General features: G+C 42.4%; 1 protein-coding gene across 6 annotated transcripts in view; it reads left to right on the top strand.

Moving 5' to 3' along the window:
• Positions 1 to 151: 151 nt before the first annotated feature.
• LOC308359174 (cytochrome P450 3A12-like) overlaps positions 152 to 24123 on the top strand; it is a 73023-nt gene continuing 49051 nt past the window's right edge. For 3 of the 6 annotated variants that reach the window (XM_080829946.1, XM_080829940.1, XM_080829942.1), the window contains exons 1-5: positions 152 to 284; positions 3398 to 3552; positions 5225 to 5319; positions 7615 to 7717; positions 20249 to 20434. In XM_080829946.1, the coding sequence (XP_080686072.1) occupies positions 20364 to 20434 (71 nt within the window). In that variant the 5' untranslated portion in view covers positions 152 to 284; positions 3398 to 3552; positions 5225 to 5319; positions 7615 to 7717; positions 20249 to 20363. Of the gene's footprint in view, positions 285 to 3397; positions 3553 to 5224; positions 5320 to 7614; positions 7718 to 20248; positions 20435 to 21697; positions 21726 to 24123 lie in introns of those variants that run through there. The other 3 variants (XM_080829941.1, XM_080829943.1, XM_080829944.1) reach the window with 3 other exon arrangements.

Genomic DNA, 24123 nt, shown 5'->3' with positions numbered 1-24123 from the left:
TGCTTGGGAGGGCGAAGGACCCCTTCCCTCCGCTTCCTCCCCCAGCCCTGGGAGGTGTGTTTCCAGCTTCCTGCGCAATTGGCTGGCCCTGGGCGAATCCGCACTCGGGAGGTTCGGGGCGTGGCTGGGGGGCGGGGCTTGGTGGGGGGCGGGGCGGGGTGTTTCCCGACGCTGGCAACTCGCCGCCGCCCAGTTTCTTCAGCCTCGGCTCCTTTTCCTCTCTCCCCGCGCGTCCCGGCCGCGGTGTGGATCTGCGGGCAACGCCATTCCCGCTGCTGTGAGCGGTGAGTCCTCCCGCTCCTTTTCCCCAGCGGGTCTGGCCAAACTGGCGTGCGGCTCTCCCTGTTGGCAGGGGACGTCCCCACAGGAAGTGCCAGGCCGGTGGCTGTGACCCGCGCCGTGGTGGGACGCCACCCGAACAGTCTGCCGCCTCCTGTGGGTCCTCTCCTTCGGGTCAGCGGGTCGCCCCGGGTGAAATCCCGACCCCCCAGCCGGAGCTCCCGTCCCTCTGGCCGGATGCCTTGGGATACGTAGCGGGTCTTTCTCACTGTGGGATTCCCCTTGGGCTCTATTTATAAAAAGCTGGAAGAAATTTGGGACACCCGGGTGACTCAGTCCTTTGAGCATGCAACTCTTGGTTTCTGTCCGGGTCAAGATCTCAGGGTGTGAGAGGGAGCCTTAGCTCTGTCTCCAGCCTCACCACGAAGATGGCCTGAGATCTCTCCCTCTTCTCCTTTCTCTCTCTCTCTCTGTTCCTCTTTGCATAAATAAATCAGACTTAAAAAAAAAAAAAAAAAAAGCTATAAGGAATCTGATCCCCAAGTCCTAAGGAAAAATGTCTCATCTTTTTATGCTTCCCGGCCTTGGTGCAGACTCCCAGATCAAGACACATGGCCCTTCCACATGATGGGGTTTTGGAATATAGGTGAGGTTCTGAGCGGAAGGCAGAGGCTTAACCCGCTGAGCCACTCAGGCACCCAAAGGTTGACGTTTAAGTGGACCAAGTGGAATGAACTTCGTATTTAAACGGGTTGCCACTTTTATTCTACCAAGGTTTTCTCAAAGTCAAATTGATGAGGGAGCAGAAGGCTAGCTGAGAACAGGCAGAAGCTGACACCCCACCACCCTCTCCTCCCCCTGGGGGTATATGTGACATTCCTCAGGCACTCCTGGGCGCCCCAAAGGAAAAACAAATGCTTAATTTATAAAGATTCCATTCCTGCAAGACAGGAGTCCCCCCCAGTTTAGGAAAGTCTCGGCAATTTACAAGAACAAAGCATTTGTGTCAATGGCCTAGCTTCCAGAAGGGATTGTAGATAGAATTAAATGTCCTTATAATCTGCAGCCCACTGACAGACACTTGAAGTGGGCAAAGTGTAATGTTCCTCCAGGAAGCTCCCAACTATCTCACTGTTAAGGCCTCCTAGAAGGAAAAATAACCTTAACTTGACAATGGCAAGGCCTCTGGTATCCTGGTATCTGGTTTGTTAAAGTCTTCTGTAACATGCAAAAAAAAAAAAAATCCTTTTGAGGTCTCCCCTTTTCTTACCTCCCCCAACTCCCAAGTATATCATTAGCCTCCTCTCAGAAATCCAAGGCAGCAGCTCTTTCGCCCATGGGTCCTGTCCCCGTGTTTTAATAAAACCATCATTTTGCACCAAAGACTCTCAAGAATTCTTTCTGGGTCTGGGTTGTGGGCTCTGGACCTCACCCCACAGAACCTCACCTATTTCCAAAACCACAAAATAACCTCGTGTTATCTCCGTTGTAATTTGTAAAAAGATGACTTAAAATGATGATTAATTTTGTCTGCTTAACGTTTTCAAGGGTCATTGGTACCATAGCTTTCAAGGTCATTGGTGAACTGAAACTTTGAAGTTTTGCTTGCTCAACCAAACTGGATTGAATTCATTGGACCCCTAAGTCTTTTCCAAATGAGATAAAATTCTAAAACACTGATTACCAAACATAGGTTTGTGGTTTTCTTATTGCAGACAAACTAAGGGTCTTTGAATCTGTTGGTAAACATGCTTTGTGTTTAATTGATTGATAAATTTGCCATCTAAAGAATTTTGGTGTAACGATTCATGATTGGTTACTACTGAGTTTTCCTGGAGACTTAAGGTTTCTAAGAGTTAAAATTCTGCTAAATACAGCTAAGCCTGATGGAAGTAAGGGAGGCAACTCTATGTAGGAATAAAGTCAAAGATCTGTAAGAAAGATATAAGGAGTGGAAATACATTTTTGTTGAAGGAGAAAGAATGTAATCTTGCCCAAAAATGAGACTGGTTGTTTGAAAAGAAATGGCTTGGTACAAAATCTGAATACATAAGAAAGTTGTAGAAGGTTTGTGAAGGGAGTCTTTGGAAAGGTAATTTTACATGTGGTCAGGACAGGCGAAGATTAAATGAATGGATTTTTTTTCAATTTCTTTTATTTTAATAAACATATAATGTATTTTTATCCCCAGGGGTACAGGTCTGTGAATCGCCAGGTTTACACATTTCTAAGTGAATGGATTTTAAATTACATTGTATAAGTTTGAAATTCTCTTTCTGTTAAAGTTTTCTTAGATTGTTGGTCTGCTCTTGATAAGAAAATGTAAACATAGCTGTTTTCTCTGTCTGCCTGAAAAACCAGTTTCTGTTTTTTCTGGTCTTTGATTATCTGTAATCCTATTGGGCATACGCTTTAAAATTTTCTAAGGTTTTTAACAAATCCCCCCTAGATTTGAAATTGTAAATGAAGTCTTTTTGACTAATTAGGCTTGTTGATTTGGTATGTTGTGTTCTGGTATAAAGTCATCACTCTGTACTATTATTATTAAAGTGTTATGTGATATGTGTCACAGAAATAACTGAATTTCCTTATCAGCTACATTATAATGAACTCTCTTTTCAGATCATTAACAGTGTTCATTTCAGAGTTTTTTGGTCACTTATGGTTCTGATACTCTTGCAAAACATGTTTCATCTTCAAGGAATTTCATAATGGGCTTTTGACAGATACAGGTATTTGATACCTTTAAGATTAGAAAACTGAAATGGGTAAGAATTTCCAGAACTGACTAAAAATTTCCATTCAAATGGAGTAAGAATTAATAGCATGAAACTAAATGAACTGAAGAAGATGATTATAGTTTCGTGACTCTTGTTTGAAACATTGCTGGTTCTCTAATGTTTGCTCTTGAAGATTAAGGAAACTTTCTCTTAAGATGTCTGTGCCTTACAGTAATGTGATAAAGTATTCATATCTGAACAAGTGGAAGCATTTAGCTTTTCTCTCTATTCACAACTTTTCAGCGAGTACTCCTCCTTTCATGACAATCGTAGTTGTTTGCATAAGTTGACTAAGAATCTGTTCTCCTTGTAATGGGACATCATTGGTTATTTTGCAGAGCTTTGACTGGAAGGTCATAGTTGAGAGACATGCCTAGACTCGGATATAACCAGACAGCTTTAAGGAACTAAGACGGACTTTATGGAGTCAACAAAACCCCTTGGAAGTGTTCCTCTGAAACCTTGCTTCCAGAGTTCCCAGCAGCCTTGCCAGGTGAGTAAAGAATGTTAGTTCCTGGCAGGTGCAGGGAACTCAGGATATTTGGGACCTCCAGAAGAGGAATTTGCATAAATCTACAGGTATTGTAGGCATGTCTGATGGCATCTGTTGGCTTGGATTCTGGCCTGGGGAGGCTACTGAAAGTTCAATTGAGATTCCTTATGAATAGTTCTAGCAGAGCAGATTTTAGATCTAGGGGTCAATCACTATTCTAGCTGAGCTTATGTAAATTATTAGGTCAAGTTTGTTAAAATTGGCCTTGTTTGCAAATGAATTAGTCTTGATTTGGTTATCTCTGGAAATAAGGGTGAATTTAGGGAAGAATAATGTTTCAGTAACACACCTTTGCAGATGTTAAATTCTAGTTCTGATTGTCTTTGAATATTTGTTGTTTGCCTAAGCTAGACAGCTTGAGGTAAAGTTCTGAAACATTGCTGTAGTAGCACATGTATAGATACTCTTCATGTTTGTTATCCTGTGGGGATAATAATAAGACCCCTGGACATATGATCATTTGAACAGCTGGAAAATGGAATGGGCTCTCCAACATCTGTATAAGTCAACAAGCACCTTGACCAGTTCTCTGTGGCTAGAATGGCAAAATTGTTCCTTAAAAGCCACTGTGAACCCCATTCCATGGGGTTAACTGTGGACTTGTGGTGATAATGGATGGCCCCACTTTCCTTATGATTGGATGGATGATACACTTGGGGATGCCCATGTTCCCAAACAAATCTTCTCCCACTTGCCAGTGATTCCTCATAATAAGCATATTGTTGTGATTCTTATGGCTAGCTTCAAACAAAGAAGACTGCTTGATAGTTTTATTCCTTAGCCATATTTTCCCCAGAGGTCACTTCTATTGATAAAAAAGTGCAAGTAGAGGCTTGAACCAAGCACACAGTGACCACCTTTAACTAAACTCAATATGCAGTCACCCACAAATTCAAAAGATGGCCCTCCCAAACTGAATGACCCTTGATGTCCTGATGGGAGCTCAAGGAGGAACCTATGATTTATTAAAACAGAGTGTTATATATATACTTCAGAGTACCACAAAAATAGTCTGGGTTTCTAACTGACATGGGTGCTGGGGGCCAGTGAGAAGGGCCCAGGTCAGCAGGGGCAACTCCCAGTCCTTATAGAGCCATGGACACAGACTACAGACCATCAGGGACCCTCTGTAGAACCAGGGCAGGGAGCAGGTGTCACTCCTAAAACCCAGGGCAGAGAGAGGGTCTGAGGTACGATATCACAGCCTGAAGTCATAGCCCCAAACATCCTGAGCTCTTTCTGGGAGGAGCAGGGAAAGTATAATGGGGCATTAGAGGGAGATATGATCAGAAAGACTGAATTCAGAAAAGCTCCTTACCCAAGTCAGACCAAGAAATAAGTTGTTTTAGGGTTCAATGAAATTCTCCCTGCCCAATCTCACCCCAGGAAGGGTCTCAAGGAGAAGATGATGTCAAAGATGAAAATTTTAAAAGCTACATTTTCTTTGAGCATCTGTGTGTTTTCAAAAGCAGTGTCTATCATTCCTGCATTTGGAACCATAACACGGTTGACTGATGAACAAGGATGAAATGGAAGAATCAGAGAGCTGGAAAGGTCTCAATGTTCAGGTCAAAGGCTTTAATTTTATAGGTTTCTCATTTCGTCCTAACAGGCCTTGGAAGAAACTGAGGCATAGAGCGGTTAACGACTTGCTCAAGGTGAGAGTAGGAACAGTGGAGCCCTCTGACCTATGGCCTCACTCATATGGTAAGCTGCTTCCAGAAAAACTCATTAGTCCCACTGTTGAGATGGACCCCCAGGCCCCCAAAGGATAGGGATACCTTTGAGGCCAATTTTGGCCCCACTGGTGTCTTCTCAGTGCCTAATACACTGCTGAGCACACAGTAGACCTTCATTAAAAACATCCAGATGCTGTTTATGAAACACTATTTGAAATTAGTGTTTCTGCCCTACCAGTACCACTCATGGTTTTGTCCTCTGGGGTTTTCCCAGCACCTGTTATGAGGAGGTTCATCTGAACCTCAAACATGCCTGGAGGGTCAGCAGGAAGGCTCTTGCTCTGGTTTTTGTTTAGATCCACGAACATTTCCTGGGCACCACTCTGGATCAGATCCAAATGTGCCCCATTGGTGGGGAAAAGTCAGACCCATGGATCCATGGATAGACAGATTCAATATGGTAGAAGATCAGCTTGGCTTCTTTACACAGAGAAGGGGTAGGGAGGAGCTTATACGTGGTCTGAGATTTCTTTTTTTTTTTTTAAGATTTTATTTATTTATTTGACGGACAGAGATCACAAGTAGGCAGAGAGGCCGGCAGAGAGAAAGGAGGAAGCAGGCTCTCTGCTGAGCAGATAGCCCAATGTGGGGCTCGATCCCAGGGCCCTGGGATCATGACCTGAGCCGAAGGCAGAAGCTTTTAACCCACTGAGCCACCCAGGCGCCCCTGGTCTGAGTTTTCTAAAAATTTATTTTATTTTAAAAATCAAAAGTATAAATGTGTATACTTTATAAAGTTGAACAGTACTTTAGTGGCTATAAGAAAACTAGCGACACTTTGCTCCACCTGATCTCCATTCCCATTTTCCTCTGAGAGTCCACTTTCAACCAGATCACTAATTTCTTCTCCTGTTTACTGGTGTGTCATGAAATGACATGCTCCTACCGTTATTTCTTGATTACTGGGAAGCTGAGAGTTTAGGTGCTAATATCCTCTTGCCTCATACCCACTTCTCACCCTCCCAAAGCAGGGGTGGGAATTTGATTCCTATTTGGTGAATGACTTAATGACTCGTTATTCACCTTGAACCGTGTACATTTCTATGCTTCCATTTCTGGACAAGTTTTCATATTCCCTGGAATCAAGAGTCCCTTTTTATAATTTTAGAGTTTACTATTTCCTGTCATTTTGGGTTTTTTTAATGTTATTTTATGTTATTTTATTTTATTTTATTTTATTTTATTTTATTTTATACCAGAAGCTAATTCCTCTCTCCATGTGGTCAAGCCCTCCTGAGGCTCTCTCCTTGCTTTGACCTAGTCTCTTTGTCCCTGTTGCTTATGCAGGGCTGTTATACTGGTCACCTCTCTGCTGCACTGAATTACCTGTCTGCAAATACAGAGATATTGACTTTCTCAGTTTTCTCCGACATTTTGGCAGAGGCCACCTCCTTGTAGCTTTCAGAAGAATGATGCAGAGGAGTAAATTTTTTTTAAGAATGTGCATGTCTGGGACGCCTGGGTGGCTCAGTTGGTTGGGCGGCTGCCTTCGGCTCGGGTCGTGATCCCAGCGTCCAGGGATCAAGTCCCACATCGGGCTCCTTGCTCGGCGGGGAGCCTGCTTCTCCCTCAGCCTCTGCCTGCCACTCCGTCTGCCTGTGCTCCGCGCTCGCTCTCTCTCTCTCTCTCTCTGACAAATACATAAAATCTTAAAAAAAATTAAAAAAAAAAAAAAAGAATGTGCATGTCTGAAGACATCTCTGTTCTACCCTCATACTTGTTGGGTGGTTAGTCTGAGCCTAGAATTCTAGGTGGGCTAGAATTTTCTCTGTGAACTGGATGACACAGAGACTTTCTCTAGTATCACTATTGAGAAGGTTAGTGCCCTTTTGTTTTCTGATTCCTTGTATGTGATCTGTGTTTTGCTTTCCTCACTCTTTCTATAAGCATTTGGGATCTTCTTGTTGTCCCTGGTGTTCTGAAAATTCATGATGGTGTACTTCGTGGACCTCTGTCGTCTGTTATTCTGGGCAGAGCTGTCCAACAGTCCTTTCTGCCCTGATGCAAATGTTCTCTGTGTTGTCCAATGTGGTCGCCTCCAGCTACCTGAGCTCTTGTGCACTTGAAATGTGGCCCTTGTGGCTGAGGTACTGCATTTCTGAATCTAACTATTTATTACCAGTAACTGTAACTCACTACATGTGTCCAGGGGCTGTGTATGGACAGCGCTGTGTATTGGGCCTTTCACTCTGGAGACTATTGCTTTTCAGTCCTGTGAAATTTTCTTGGATTATTTCTTTCATTTGTTCTCTTATCTGTTTAGAAACTGCTGTTGGTCAGAGGATGGAATTCCTGGAATTATCCTTTAGTTTTCTTATTTTTTCCTTCTCATTTTTGGAGTGAATTACTTACGTAAATTTATTTAGGTAAGTTAAAATGTCTTCATTTAAAATTTTAATGTTTTACCCCTTATTGATTTCTTTGCATTAATACTGATTTTTAACATAATATGTTCAAATAACATTTGTAGCTTATGTAATTCCTATGATTTTATTTTTTTTTAAAGATTTTATTTATTTATTTGACACAGAGAGAGAGATCACAAGTGACAGAGCAGCAGGTGGGGTGGGGGAGGGGGGGCGGGGCAGGCTCCCTGCTGAGCTGAGAGCCCGATGTGGGACTCGATCCCAGGACCCTGAGATCATGACCTGAGCCGAAGGCAGAGGCTTAACCCACTGAGCCACCCAGGCACCCCAGTTACTGTGATTTTTAAAAAGTTTTTATATAAACTCCAGTTAACATATAGTGTAATCTTGGTTTTGGCTGTGCAATATAGTGATTCAACACTTCCATACAAAAACTGGGACTCATCACATGTGTACTCCTTATATCACCTTTTTAACCTGTCCCACTCACCCCCCATATCCTCTGGTAGCCATCAGTTTGTTCTCTTTAGTAAAGTGTCTCTTTCTTGGTTTAACTCCCTCTTTTTTTCCCCCTTGGCTTGTTTTATTTCTTAAATTCAACATGTGAATGAAATCATATGATATGTGTCTTTCTCTGACTGACTTATTTCAGTTAGCATTATATCCTTTTTCTCCCATTCCGTAAGTTGCCTTTTGGTTCTGTTGTTTGTTTCTTTTGCTGTGTAAAACTTTTTTATTTTGAGAAAGTCCCAGTAGTCTATTTTTGGTTTTGTTTCCCTTGCCTCAGGAGACATATGTAGAACGAAGTCGCTACCACTGATGTCAAAGAGGTTACTTCCTGTGTTCTCCAGTAGGATTTTTATGGTTTCAGGTCTCACATTTAGGTCTTTAATCCATTTTGAATTTATTTTTGTATATGGTATAAGAAAGTGGTCCAGTTTCATACTTTTGCATGTTGCTATCCCATTTGACCAAGCAGCATTTGTGGAAGAAACTGTCTTTTTCCCATTCAATATTCTTTCCTACTTTGTTGAAGATTCATTGACCATATAGTTAATGAGTTCCTTTCCGGGTTTTGTAATCTCTTCCATTCATCTATGTGTCTGTTTTGTGCCAGTACCATACGGTTTTGTTAACTACAACTTTCTAATATGTTTTGATATCTGGAATTGTGATATGCCTCCAGCTTTGCTTTTCTTTTTCGAGGTTGCTTTGGCTGTTCAGGTTCTTTTGGGATTTTAGGATTATCTATTCTACCTCTGTGAAAAATGCTGTTGTTGTTTTGATAGGGTTTGCATTAAATGTATAGGTTGCTTTGGGCAGTACAGACATTTTTAACAATATTCATTCTACCAATCCATGAGCATGGAAGGTCTTTCCATTTCTTTGTGTCCTCTTCAATTTCTTTCATCTCTGTTTTATAATTTTCAGAGTACAGGTCTTTCACCTCTTTCTTTTTTTTATTTCTTTTCAGCGTAACAGTATTCATTGTTTTTTCACCACATCCAGTGCTCCATGCAATCCGTGCCCTCCCTTTCACCTCTTTGATTAGATGTGTTCTTAGAAATCTTATAATTTGGGGTGTGATTATAAATGGGATCGATTTCTTAATTTCTCTCTCTGCTGCTTCATTATTGGTGTGTAGAACTGCATCAGATTTCTAGATGTTGATTTTGTGTCCTATGGCTTTGCTGAATTCATTGATCAGTTCTAGCCATTCTTTGGTGGAGTCTTTTGGATTGTCTGTGTAGAGTTTCATATCTTCTGAAATAGTGAGAGTTTGATTTCTTCCTTGCTGAGTTGGATGCCTTTTATTTCATTGTGTTGTCTGATTTCTGTGGCTAGGACTTCCAGTACCATGTTAAATAACATTGGTGAGAGTGGACATCCCTGTCTTATTCCTGACTGCAGAGGTAAAGTGCTCAGTGCTCAGTCTTTTCCCATGGAGGATAGTAGTTGTGGGCTTTATTATGTTGAGATATGTTCCCTATAAACCTACTTTGTTGAGGGTGTTTATCACGAATGGATGTTATACTTTTTTTTCCATATTTTTATTTTTTTTTATTTATTTTCAGCATAACAGTATTCATTGTTTTTTCACCACACCCAGTGCTCCATGCAATCTGTGCCCTCCCTAGTACACACCACCTGGTTCCCCCAACCTCCCACCCCCCCGTCCCTTCAAAACCTTCAGGTTGTTTTTCAGAGTCTGTAGTCTCTCATGGTTCACCTCCCCCTCCAATTTCCCTCAACTCTCTTCTCCTCTCCATCTCCCCTTGTCCTCTATATTATTTGTTATGCTCCACAAATAAGTGAAACCATATGATACTTGACTCTCTCTGCTTGACTTATTTCACTCAGCATAATCTCTTCCAGTCCTGTCCATGTTGCTACAAAAGTTGGGTATTCATCCTTTCTGATGGAGGCATAATACTCCGTAGTGTATATGGACCACATCTTCCTTATGCATTCATCCGTTGAAGGGCATCTTGGTTCTTTCCACAGTTTGGCGACCGTGGCCATTGCTGCTATAAACATTGGGGTACAGATGGCCCTTCTTTTCACTACATCTTTATCTTTCGGGTCAATACCCAGTAGTGCAATTGCAGGGTCATAGGGAAGCTCTATTTTTAGTTTCCTGGGGAATCTCCACACTGTTCTCCAAAGTGGCTGCACCAGTTTGCATTCCCACCAACAGTGTAAGAGGGTTCCCCTTTCTCCACATCCTCTCCAACACACGTTGTTTCCTGTCTTGCTAATTTTGGCCATTCTAACTGGTGTAAGGTGATATCTCAATGTGGTTTGGATTTGAATCTCCCTGATGGCTAGTGATGATGAACATTTTTTCATGTGTCTGGTAGCCATTTGTATGTCTTCATTGAAGAAGTGTCTGTTCATATCTTCTGCCCATTTTTTAATATGATTGTCTGTTTTGTGTGTGTTGAGTTTGAGGAGTTCTTTATAGATCCTGGATATCAACCTTTTGTCTGTACTGTCATTTGCAAATATCTTCTCCCATTCCGTGGGTTGCCTCATTGTTTTGTTGACTGTTTCCTTTGCTGTGCAGAAGCTTTTGATCTTGATGAAGTCCCAAAAGTTCATTTTCGCTTTTGTTTCCTTCGCCTTTGGAGACATATCTTGAAAGAAGTTGCTGTGGCTGATATCAAAGAGGTTACTGCCTATGTTCTCCTCGAGGATTCTGATGGATTCCTGTCTCACGTTGAGGTCTTTTATCCATTTCGAGTTTATCTTTGTGTACGGTGTAAGAGAATGGTCGAGTTTCATTCTTCTACATATGGCTGTCCAGTTTTCCCAGCACCATTTATTGAAGAGACTGTCTTTTTTCCACTGGATATTTTTTCCTGTTTTGTCAAAGATGATTTGACCATAGAGTTGAGGGTCCATATCTGGGCTCTCTACTCTGTTCCACTGGTCCATGTGTCTGTTTTTATGCCAGTACCATGCTGTCTTGGTGATCACAGCTTTGTAGTAAAGCTTGAAATCAGGTAACGTGATGCCGCCAGTTTTATTTTTGTTTTTCAACATTTCCTTAGCAATTCGGGGTCTCTTCTGATTCCATACAAATTTTAGGATTATTTGCTCCAGCTCTTTGAAAAATACTGGTGGAATTTTGATCGGAATGGCATTAAAAGTATAGATTGCTCTGGGCAGTATAGACATTTTAATGATGTTTATTCTTCCGATCCAAGAGCATGGAATGGTCTTCCATCTTTTTGTGTCTTCTTCAATTTCTTTTAGGAGTGTTCTGTAGTTCCTCGAGTACAGATCTTTAACCTCTTTGGTTAGGTTTATTCCGAGGTATCTTATGGTTCTTGGTGCTATACTAAATGGAATCGATTCTCTAATTTGCCTTTCTGTATTTTCATTATTAGTGTATAAGAAAGCCACTGATTTCTGGACATTGACTTTGTATCCTGCCACATTACTGAATTGCTGTATGAGTTCTAGTAGTTTGGGGGTGGAGTCTTTCGGGTTTTCCATATAAAGAATCATGTCATCTGCGAAGAGAGAGAGTTTGACTTCTTCCTTGCTAATTTGGATACCAGCGCGCCCGAGAACAAGTGGAGTCTGGCTCCCGTGAGGGGCTGGGGGCCACACCAGATGGCAGAAAGTGCACCTTGCCTGAGATACAGGCGTGCGCGTGCGCGCCTCACCCTCCCCTGTGGTTTTGCATAGAAGCAGGAGATCCTGCCTCCCCAGGGACCGAGACTCAGAACGTGCTCTGCCAGCCGCCCAGCGGCTGCAACACCTGCAGGGGAGTGGACTGAGGCTTCTCTCTGAGAGGGAGGTCGGGGTGCAGTTTGTTTTCCTCTAAACCTCCAAAAACCATCAAAAGCTGTCAAGACGGGGGAAAAGAAGTGAACAAACATAAAAACCTCCAGAGAACAAAAGCCTGAAAAAACTGTTTTCCTCAGAGCCCACCCCCTTGAGGGGGGCTGGAGGACTTAACTCAGGGAACATCACTGACTGAAAACCCACGTGGCAGTCCCCTCCCCCAGAAAACAAATCAGGAAAGAAAAAAAAAGAAAGACTACAAGAGAACAACCACCACTACTTCATAGATACAACTCTTATTTTTAATTCTTTCCCACTATTCTGGTTCATTTTTTTTTCTTTTTTTTATATAGATAATTTTTTTTACCTATTTACCATCACAGTGAGATGTCCAGTACATCAAATTCCGTAACAAACTTCTAACCTGAATTTTTTGATAACATACACGTGTTTTTCTTTTGCTTTTTTATTTTTTTAATTTTTTTAAAAAAATTTTAGTTTAGTTTAGTCCAGTTTATTCCTTTTTTATTTTTATTTTCTAATATTCATATAGAGTTAAACTTCAAGGTAACCCCCTTTCTCCAATCAATGCTACCCCTATAGGTAAACCAATTTTTAATCCCCCTTTTATCTTAGGAAAGTTGAGTCCTTTAACAAAGATATCAAGATAACATACAGGAAGAATCAAAATAACCTTCCTCGCCCACACTGAGAATCTATAACCATGCTCCCATCTTTTTCTTCTGCCAGTGTCTATGTGTATTTATGTTTGTCCTGATAGTATATAAATATTATACTTGGGGTTCTTTTTGATGAGGTTCTTACTTTTTTTGCCTATATATATATATTTTTTTCTCTCATCATATACTTTTATCAGTCTTTTTGTTTGTCTGTTTTTGTTTGTATACGTCATAAATCTTACCCTGGGGCCCATTTGGGCTGAACCTTCTCTTTTATCTTCCCTTTTTTTCCTGTCTCTCTCTCTCCCTCTTTTTTCTTTTTCTTTTCTTTTCTTTTTTCTCTCATTTGGGTGGGGAATCCTGAGTGCTCAGAAGCGTTCCAGGGTGCACCTTGACTGCACCACGGTCGATACATCCAGCTACATCTGTCCAGTCATCTCTCACCAAAATGACTAGGAGGAGGAATCCCCAACAGAAGAAAAATACAGAGGATGGGCCTTCCGCAACAGAGCTAACGGCTATCAACATAGACAATATGTTGGAAAGAGAATTCAGGCTAACAATTATCCAGGCAATGGCTAGGCTGGAGAAAGCCATGGATGACCAAACGGAATTGATTAAGGCAGAATTGAAAGCGACCAGGGATGATGTTATACTTTTTTTTAAAGATGTTATTTATTTATTTGTCAGAGAGAGAGCACAAGCAGGGGATGCAGCAGGCAGAGGGGAAGCAGGCTCCTTGCTGAACAAGGAGCCCGATGTGGAACTCAATCCCAGGACCCTGGGATCAGGACCTGAGCCGAAGGCAGACACTTAACTGACTGAGCCACGCAGGTGTCCTAGATGTTATACTTTTCAAATGCTTGCCTCCATCTATAGAAATGATGATATAGTTCTTATCCTTCCTTTTACTGATGTGATGTATCACATTGCAACCCAGGAATAAATCCCACTTGATCGTGGTGAGTGATTTTTTTTTTAATGTGTTGCTGGATTTGGTTTGCTAGTATTTTAGTGAGAATTTTTGCACCCACATTCATTAGAGATATTGGCCTGTATCTCTGTTTTTTAGTAGAGTCTTTATCTGGTGCTGGTATCAGGGAATGCTGACCTCACAGAATGAGTTTGGAAGTTTTTCTTCTTTTTCTATTCTTTGGAAGAGTTTGAGAAGAATAGGCATTAACTCTTCTTTAAATTTTGGTAGAATTTGCCTGTGAAACCATCGGCCCTGGATTTTCATTTGTTGGGAGTTTGTTGATTACTTATTCAATTTCTTTGCTGGTTATGGGTCTGTTCAAGTTTTCTATTTATTCCTCTTTCAGTTTCAGTAGTTTAGATGCTGCTTGGAATTTATCCATTTCTTCCAGGTTGTCCAATTTGTTGGCATGTAGGTTTTCATAATATTCTCCTGCTTAAAATTTGAATTCAGGGGCACCTGGGTGGCACAGTCATTAAGTGTCTGCCTTTGGCCCAGGTCATGATCCCAGGGTCCTAGGATTGAGCCCTGCCTGCATTGGGCTCCCTGCCCAGCGGGAAGCCTGCTTCTCCCTCTCCCACTTACTTCCCCAGCTTGTGTTCCCTCTCTCTCTGTGTCTCCCTCTGTCAAATAAATAAATAAAATCTTTAAAAAATATTAAATTCAATTAATTAACATATAGCATATTGTTAGTTTCAGAGGTAGAGTTTAGTGATTCATCAGTTGCATATAACACCCAATGCTCATTACATCAAATGCCCTCCTTAATGCCCATCACCTGCCTACACCATTCTCCCAACCACCTCCCCTCCAGAAACCCTCGTTTGCTTCCTATAGTTAAGAGTCTCTTATGGTTTATCTCCCTCTCTGATTTTGTCTTACTTTATTTTTCCGTCCCTTCCCCTATGATCCTCTGTTTTGTTTCTTAAATTCCACATATGAATGAAATCATATAATTGTCTTTCTCTGGTTGACTTACTCCGCTTAGCATAATACCCTCTAGTTCCATCTATGTCATTGCAAATGGTGAGATTTCATTTTCTGATGGCTGAGTAGTATCCCATTGTATATATATACCACATCTTCTTTATCCATTCATCTGTTGATGGACATCAGGAACAGGATGGAGGTTCCTCAAAAAGTAGAGCTACCCTATGACTCAGCAATGGCACTACTAGGTATTTACCCAAAGAATACAAACATAGTGACCCAAAGAGACACCTGTGCCCCAAAGTTTATAGCAGCAATGTCCACAATAGCCAAATATGGAAAGAGCCCAGATGTTCATAATATTCTCTTATAATTGCTTGTGTTGCTGTGGTATTCGTTGTTATTTCCTCTCTCTCATTTGTGATTTTATTTATTTGGTCCTTCCTTTTTTCTTTTTGATATATCTGTCTGTCTAGAGGTTTATCAATATTATTAATTTTTTCAAAGAACCAGCTCCTGGTTTCACTGTACTATTGGCTTTTATAATTTCTATATCATGTATTCCTGCTCTAATCTTTATTGTTTCCTTCCTTCTGCTGGCTTTAAGCTTCATTTGTCATTCTTTTTCTAGCTCCTTTCAGTATGAGTTTAGGTTGTTTATTTGAGATTTTTTCTTGATTCTTGAACTAGGTCTATATGTCTATATACTTCCCTCTTAGGACTGCTATTGCTGCATGCCCAATTACTGAGATTTTTGGCAATTTTGTGGTCAAGTGGAACTTCTCACTCTTCTCTTGTCCCAGCCCTATCTAGAAGTCTCAACTGAATTCTATAGAGTCACTGTGTTGATAAGGAGAGAATGAACCATCCTTACTCCTGTATTTTGGTTTTTTTAGGGTATGACATTTCTTGGCCTACAAGGCACTTTACTTAGTAAATTGTTCAGAGATAAATTCTGCACACTAGGAGAAGGTGAACAAGGGTTGTAGCAACCTAGTGGGGCTTTAGATCCTACAGGGGTAGGGAAAAGTGAGGTGTGGTTGTCCTGCTGCCCACCCTGTGTTTACACAGCTGGACAGACCCTGCAGGCTCCAGTTAGAATCCAGGAAATGAAGTTTCTAAATGTTTACGAGCTCAAGGACTCCTCACAGACCAGGAGATAAAAAGAGCCAGTTAAATACACTCAAGAAGAAGGAAAAAGTAAACAATCCATACCCAGCAAACTCCCCGTCTTTTAATTATGTTTCTTTCTTTTTCAAATTCTTATTTAAATTCCAGTTAGTTAACATACACTATAATATTAGTTTCAGGAGGAGAATTTAGTGATTCATCACTTACATGTAACCCCCAGTGCTCATCACAAGTACCCTCCCTTTAATACCCATCACCCATTTATTTAACCCATCCCTGCCCACCTCCCCTCCAGCAACTGTCAATTTGTTCTCTATAGTTAAGAGTCTAGTTTGTGGTTTGCCTCTGTCTTTCCCCCCATGTTCATCTATTTTGTTTCTTAAATTCCACGTATGAGTAAAATCATAATGGTATTTGTCTTTCTCTCATTGACTTATTTCAGTTAGCATAATAAGTTCTTTATAGATTTTGGATACTAACCCTTTATCAGACATGTGATTTGCAAATATCTTCTCCCATTCTGAAGGGTACCTTCATCAAAATGGATGAAAGACCTAAATATGAGACAGGAAATCATCAAAATCCTAGATGAGAACACAGGCAGCAACCTCTTTGACATAGGCCATAGCAACTTCTTACTAGACATGTCTCTGGAGGCAAGGGAAACAAAAACAAAAATGAACTATTGGAATTTCATCAAGATGAAAACCTTCTGCACATCAAAGCAAATAGTCAAAAAAAACTAAAAGAAGACCTTCAGAATTATGTTTCTTTTTTTTAAGATCTTATTTATTTATTTGACAGAGAGAGAGATCACAAGTAGGCAGAGAGGCAGGCAGAGAAGGGGGGGAAGCAGGCTCCCTACTGAACAAAGAGCCTGATGCGGGACTGGATCCCAGGACCCTGAGATCATGACCTGAGCTGAAGGTAGAGGCCTAACCCACTGAGCCATCCAGACACCCCAGAATTATGTCTCAGTTAATCTTGAACTCATGTCTCCTCTTCCTGCTAAAGAAAATACATTGCATAATTTGGGGTTACTCTTTAACTCTTATCCTCTCTTAGACACAAATTGAACTGTTTACATATTGAGTGAACATTTCTAAAGGGCCTGCCAAGAGTCAGCTATCTGGGTGAGCAAAGTCACCAGATATACCAATACCATTATTTTATAGCAGGTATTTTGATTTATAGCTCAATATTTCAGTGGTTGTTTAGTGTCTCTCCCCTTTAGAGTGTTGGGTTCATAAAGGAAGGATTTTTACTATTTATATATATATATATATATGTGTGTGTGTGTGTGTGTGTGTGTGTGTGTGTGTATTTTTTTAAGATTATTTATTTGACAGAGATCACAAGTAGGCAGAGAGGCAGGCAGAGAGGGAGGAAGGGAAGCAGGCTCCCTGCTGAGCAGGGAACCCGATGCGGGGCTCGATCCCAGGACCCTGGAACCATGACCTGAGTCGAAGGCAGAGGCTTTAACCCACTGAGCCACCCAGGCGCCCCTACTATTTTATATTTAATGCTTAATCAGTGCACGGACTGAAAACAGCAGGTGTAGAGCCCAACCAACATTGAATGACAATGGGAGAAGCGCCCATCTCCTCCAATGCCAAGAATGTCCATGGACCCTTCACTTTCTTCACCACTCCCACACCAACCATAGGGTCCACCCACCAAAACGTAGATACCACCTAGAAATTGGCAACATCAACTGTGGTCTTACTGAGAAGAATGGGGACCTGAGACAGGAAAAACAGACACTTAACTTTTCTTTCATTTTTGCACACTCGAGATAGTGACCTGTGAAATTTGGATGTAATGTACAAATCATTCCAGAGAAATACTGGTTCTGTTACTGTGAGCAGTTCTCTTGGCCAGTAGAAATCGGGCGCAACTTCTGAAAGAGGTGTCACGTTCCTGATGGAAAGGGACAGGAATATTAAATTTTTTTTAATTTATTTATTTGTTAGAGAGAGAGCGAGTGAGCACAGGCAGACAGAGTGGTAGGCAGAGGCAGAGGGAGAAGCAGGCTCCCCGCGGAGCAAGGAGCCCGATGTGGGACTCGATCCCAGGACGCTGGGATCATGACCTGAGCCGAAGGCAGAGGCTTAACCAACTGAGCCACCCAGGCGTCCCTAGGGGGATGGGAATATTAACCAGAGCTCCTGTATCATCGGTTTCTCCCAACCTGTCCACCTACACTGATACCTGAGCCTAAGGCTTCCCTGAATGGTATTTGAGATTCCGTTTTGGCCAATATCTAGGGAGAACTGAGAGAACAGATAAATCCTTCACTGTTGAGGAGGATGGACGCATAGGTACTTTCACTTGGCTCTACAATAATTATCTGTTGGTTTCTCTATCTTCAACCTGAATGATGTCTGTATCTTAGATAAGTTTTTACCCCATGAATTTAGAGCAGAGTTTGGAGACTTCATGATGAGCGTAGTACAGGAAGGAGTAGATGAGAGCCACGGGGTGTGTGGGGTGTTCTTCTGACACACATGTCTTCCTTCACACCTTCTGTACAACTCTGAGGATGTGAGTCTCTTCATGTCAGGTGTTCCCTTCTGGGGAAGGATGGGGCACAAAGCTCACACTTCTATAGTGTCCTTTTGCAGACAGGTCATCTGCATTGGCTGCATTTTGGTCCTCAGGAGCAACTAGCCTGTCTCTAGATTGCAACCAGCTGGAGCAGGCCCTGAGGTGACTAGAGCTACAGATGCTCATATTAGGCTTACTTATGAAATCATCATAGATAGCTTTGCCTTTTGGAGAAGGATGAAAGCATATGAGTTGCCACAGAGACTTAGTTTCCAGTAAAATAAGAAAGGCTTTGTGTTTAGGTGACAGAATTGTCTATCATGAGACTGCCTGGGTGGCTCAGTGGGTTGAGCAACTGACTTTTGGTCTTGGCTCAGGTCTAGCCACACATTGGGCTCTGAAGTCAGCAGGGAGTCTGCTTCAAGAATCTGTCCCTCTGCCTCTCCCCCAACTCATGCTCATTCTCTCTCTCTCTCTCTCTCTCTCTCTCTCAAAAAAAAAAAAAAAAGCAAAGAAAAAATTATCAGATGACACACATCTTTCCTTGTTTGCATATATTCTCTGTAGCTCTCTTCTGGGGAACGTAGGGAGGGAGATCCTACGTGACAATATCCTTAGTATCATCTTGATCAACATATGTCTTCCCTGCTAAGATGAGGTGGACCTTTGATGCAGAAGACCCATGATAAGGCTGCTGTGTAGGTTGCCACGTAGATAGGAACAGAATTTTAACCAGTTTGCTGTGAAACCTGGGGCTCACTATTTCCCATAGCGACCCTTCTCAGGGAAGGGCAAACATTGAATATCAGTATTGCAGAATGCAGAAGACTTTTCAATCTCACTTCCTGTTTGCTTATTCACAACCTGTTCTTGTTGTGATCAATGGCAGTTGGAAAGCCCAGTGCAGTCACTGAGTCTCAGTCTCCACTTCTGTAAACAGGGATGATAGCACGACCCTATTGAACGGTGCCCTGGGAAATAGTTCAGAATTCCTGGGACTCTCTCTTCTCCTTTACCTGGGGATCATCTTCCAGCTTCTTAATGTCTTTCCACTGGTGGTATGCAAGCATAGAGCTACTTCTCTCTTAATACCTCCATAGTCCCAGAGATTCCAGAGGTCTGCTGGATAAACCACAGATCCTCAGGCCACGCAGACACAGATCATGGGTCAGAGTGATGATATTGAACAGGCGTAATTTCCAGATCCTCTGTCCCTGGATCTTTCTTAGCAGGTATGTGGCATGGTCCAAAAAATTCCATGGAAAGGACACACAAGAAGCCCAACAATTTCACTTCAAAAATTCAAATCCAGTAACCTTTCTGGGTGCCCACTGAGTATACAGAGCATTGCTAGGGACTAGGGACATAATGTTGACGATACTAAGACTCACCCTTGAGAAGCTCTCTATCTAAGACCAAGAGGTGTGGAGACCAATAATGGGGCTAGAGGGTGGAGAGGACAATAACAGAACTGGGGCTGGGGTAAGGCACGGGGTGGGGGGGGTGGAGGGAGGAGGAGCAGAAATTTCCCAGAGGAGGAAGTGGTTGGTTTATGTATTAAAGGAGGCATGTGAGGAAAGACCCTAACACAGGGGATCCTGTCAGAGCTGGGTTTGAAGGATAAGTAGTTCCTTGTAAGGGCCATGGTGGCATTTCCAAGCAGAGGAACCTTCATGGGTAAAGACGTCCAGACCAAGCTTGTTTGAATGATTTCATGTATTTAAAGGTAGAGGCAGCCATGTGACAAGGGCAAGTTAGAGATTTAAGGACAGTGACTACCTGAGTTTCTGTAACCTTTGAAATTACCAACAACACTGAGTTGTTTACTGATTTTGGACGGAATATGAACTCAAAGGTCAATCTGGGAGTGTCCACAACGCTTTGCCAACACTCATGGCTTGGGGGGGGGCGGTCAGGGGGGAGCGTGCTAGGGACTGCAGTCCAGCCCCACCCCCTTTTCATTATATATAGTCCAGCCTCACTGAATCACCGCTGGTGGGAAGGGAAGCTCCGCACACACAGGCCGGCAAGGACTAGCACACACTGCTGAACGGAAGCAGAGAGAATTCACAGAGGAAAAGTGGCCATGGACCTGATCCCAAGCTTTTCCATGGAAACCTGGCTTCTCCTGGCTACCAGCCTGGTCCTCCTCTATCTGTGAGTAACTGTCCAGGCTCATTGCCTCCGGAACCTTTGAGCTGGGTTGCTAATCAGCATCCGCCCCCTTTTCCTTGTCTGTTTGGAGGATCAAGAGTTAACAGAGGGGAAGTTGCATAAGTGTTGGGTGCTTCAGAAATGCTAGGAACACATAGGGGTTATTATTGACCTCCCCCAAACCGGCTGAAGGAGTAACTCCATCCTCCAATCGTTTTTCTGTAGCTAGCAGGATTGAGTGACATTATTTGCTCCTAGGGATGATTTTCTCATTGGCCGCCAGTGCGGACCTAGACCAATCCAGCAGAATTCAGCAGACGTAGACTAAAATCGACAGGCCCGAGTGCTCTGGAGTCCTCACCCACTTCCCAAGCTGTAGGGATTATGGAGGCAGACGTGACTTGGGTCTTTGTCGCACTATCTTCACCTTCTGATCTGTGTCTGCTACAGGAGACATGTAGAAAGACTGGGCCTGTGTCACTCGGGTGGTCCTGATCCCCTCCCTCCACCACCAGGCCCCATGTACTCAAGGCACCTGTGCACCCAGACTTCCAAGGGGACTGGAGATGCCTCATCTCCCTCTTCTGTCTGGGTTCTTCCCTCTTTTCTGTGTCCCTCTCCTAGCCATCCCCCTACCCTATAATATGCAGAACTCCTTACCCCTAAGTGAGCATCTTTAGAGCTGAGGAGACTTGGAAGAAATCTTCGAATTTTATTCATTTCACCTTTTCCTTCCAGTCTCTGGGAGGGTTAGCACCGGTATAGAAATTTCTTCCCCCATCCCCCAATATGAAGTCTGCTAGCAGCCTGCAAAGGCAGGCCCTGAAAGCCAGTGTGGATTTTAGGTATTATTTTTCCCTTTAGTTATAGTACAGGAGGAGGAATTAAAACATCTAGCAGAGGAATTCCTTTCAGTGGTGGGATTCCTGGCATCATGGAGCAGGGTGGGAAAGGATATAGTTTCACAGCAAGGGTAGGGACGGACCCCCCATCACATTTGACCTCTGTCTCAATTTCACTTTCTTAAGAGTAGGAAGTCATGAGGACACGAACATAGAATATGGAAGCCTCATTTTCATTTTTTTCCCCATATCTGGCATTTCCCCAATCTAATGTTGTTTATTTGGATTTAACAATACCCATTTTAAGATTTAGCACCCACCACAACTTTCTCTCCTCTTTCTCTTCTCCTATCATATTAATTAAATTAAATTAATTAAATTAATTAAAGAGGCTTTAAAAAAACACTAACTTATTCTCTTACAGTTCAGAAGGTCAGAAGTCGGAATGCCAGGTATTGTGGCAACATATTTTTTTGTGTGATGACATTTAAGATTAATTGATGTGGTTTAATTTCATTGTATTTAATAATGGATTTTTCTGCTGAGATAAGACTATTTCCAGCATGTTCTTCTGAAGGATAAAAGAGGGCTGGTGGTTCAGCCTTTCTGACAATAAAGATACATAGATAACCTCAGCCTTCTAGAATAATGTTGAGAATATGAATTTAGTGGACCCATATATACTTCTATTATATAAGCTGTGTATATTTTTAAATACATGTGTCCAGCAAGTTATTTTAACCTCTCTGCACAGGTGAGTAGTGAGACTGTGAGCCAGTACTTACGTGAGAAGCATCCAGGTGGTACTCAGTAGGGAGCGGGAGAATATTCTCCCTCAGAGCAGACCTCTGAGAGATACTCCTTGATCCTGGTCCTACAGAAGGTTGTCACGGGACCACAGGGTTAGCATGTCATCTCTTTGAAGCCAGGGGACAGGACCACCATGTAAGCTACACTGTGTGTTATCTGTATGGCAATGGGGTGGTCACTGGATCCTGTCACCACCAGGCAATCATGCTGCGTGCGGGCTTAGAATTCTGACGCTGGGGTAGCCAGGAGTCAGTAGCTGTAGACAGCGCCCTCTGCAGGCAATGCTATGTAATGGCAATAAAAAGGAATGGCTTCATTGTTAGCCCCTTCATTTGTGCCAGCAGCAACGTGACTCTACCAAGAAGAGGGAAGCTGGAAAGAATCAGAAAAATTCACCCAGCCCACCCTCTGACTTCTTACGGATCCATGTGAGTTTAGACTCTAAACCAAATCTTTCCTTGGAACCGGTATTTCTGACACATTCACTCATTTGCTTGGCCTCACTTGGGAGTTCATGGAGCAGGTTGAATGTTCAGAAGCAGAAATCCATGTGTTGGGTCATGATGGCAAGAAGAAATGGAAGTGGGACTAACCGAGGTCACCCTACTTCTGGCATTTGGTGCTCATGCATCTGTGAACTGCTCTGGAGGAAGTACTAAACATCCAGCTGAGCCCAGCTGTGGTCCCTCTCTGCTGGTCCCTCAAGCACATGTCCTTTTAGGCAATTTTGTGGGTTTATTTGGTTATACAATATAAGATTTGCTGGGTTTCTACAGAATATTTGGAACTGTACTGTCTTAAAGGCTACACTCCAGAGATGAAGAGACAAGGTCTTCATTCTACTCTATGGAACATTTTATCATTACTCATTTTATGTTTTGTAACACATAATCTGCCATAAATTGGAGGTATCTGAACTTTGGAAGGTCCCTTATATGTTAGCGAAAAGCACCTACAGGGCTTGTTGAACCATTTCTACCTAGCATTCTTTCCCACCATACTTTCCTAATTTGCCACTATGGGATTAGCCATTTAGGCCTGGCAAGTTCATGGTTGAAATTGTTTTGGGCAGCATTTCCCCTCAGCCTCTCCTCTTCCTCCACTCTGTCATCTCTCACCAACACCTAAGAAGAAGGCTTGCAAAGACCCAGAACACCGAGTTATGAAATTCCTCATCAGTCTAATGAAAGATGAATTATAAGCAGTTGTGTCATAGGGGGCACCATCTGTAATGGGTTTCTGAGATAGGTGATGCACAGAGTCAATAAACTGACAGCTTTGTGAGTGACCACCTTGAAAAAAGTGAGTGTGTCTGGCAGTGTGCTGAACACATGAGTATTACAGGTTGGAAGACCAGACGTCCCACAGGGAAGAATGGTCCGAACATGGATTGTTTAGTCACTGATTCCTTAATACTGTATCATTAAGAGGACATATGGGTCAGTCCCCCTTCTCTGCAGCTCAAGAGAACCAGAGTGCCTGAAAACAGACGGACAGAGCTGAAAGCATCTCACTTTTTTTTTATGAGCCAGTGGAGCCTTGGACACAGTTTTCGTTGTATAGAATAAGAATACTGTGGCTGCTCAGAGCCTCTCTATGATGATAGATTTAAGACGGACCAGATCCCAAAGAGCGGCAGGGCCTACAAGGAAGGAAAGCCTCTGAGGAAACTATAAGAACATTTTCATGGTAGGCTTTCAGTAACCCTCAGCTCTTGAGTGGATACAATTAAGCAAAATCTCATCATTGAGGAGAGAAACAATTTTTCCCTTTTCCACCTGGAAGGAGAATCTCCAAAATTAGGGAAGAGTCATTTACTAAATAGGCCTGAGTGAATTTCCTGAAAGAAATTGGCTCTTTCCACAGTTTGGCGACCGTGGCCATTGCTGCTATAAACATTGGGGTACAGATGGCCCTTCTTTTCACTACATCTGTATCTTTGGGGTAAATACCCAGCAGTGCAATTGCAGGGTCATAGGGAAGCTCTATTTTTAATTTCCTGAGGAATCTCCACACTGTTCTCCAAAGTGGCTGCATCAG

This window comes from Martes martes (genome assembly GCF_963455335.1).
Source record: "Martes martes genome assembly, chromosome: 18".
Lineage (NCBI taxonomy): Eukaryota > Metazoa > Chordata > Mammalia > Carnivora > Mustelidae > Martes > Martes martes.
Note: the sequence above shows the minus strand (reverse complement) of the source record. Positions and strands in the feature narration are given on the sequence as shown.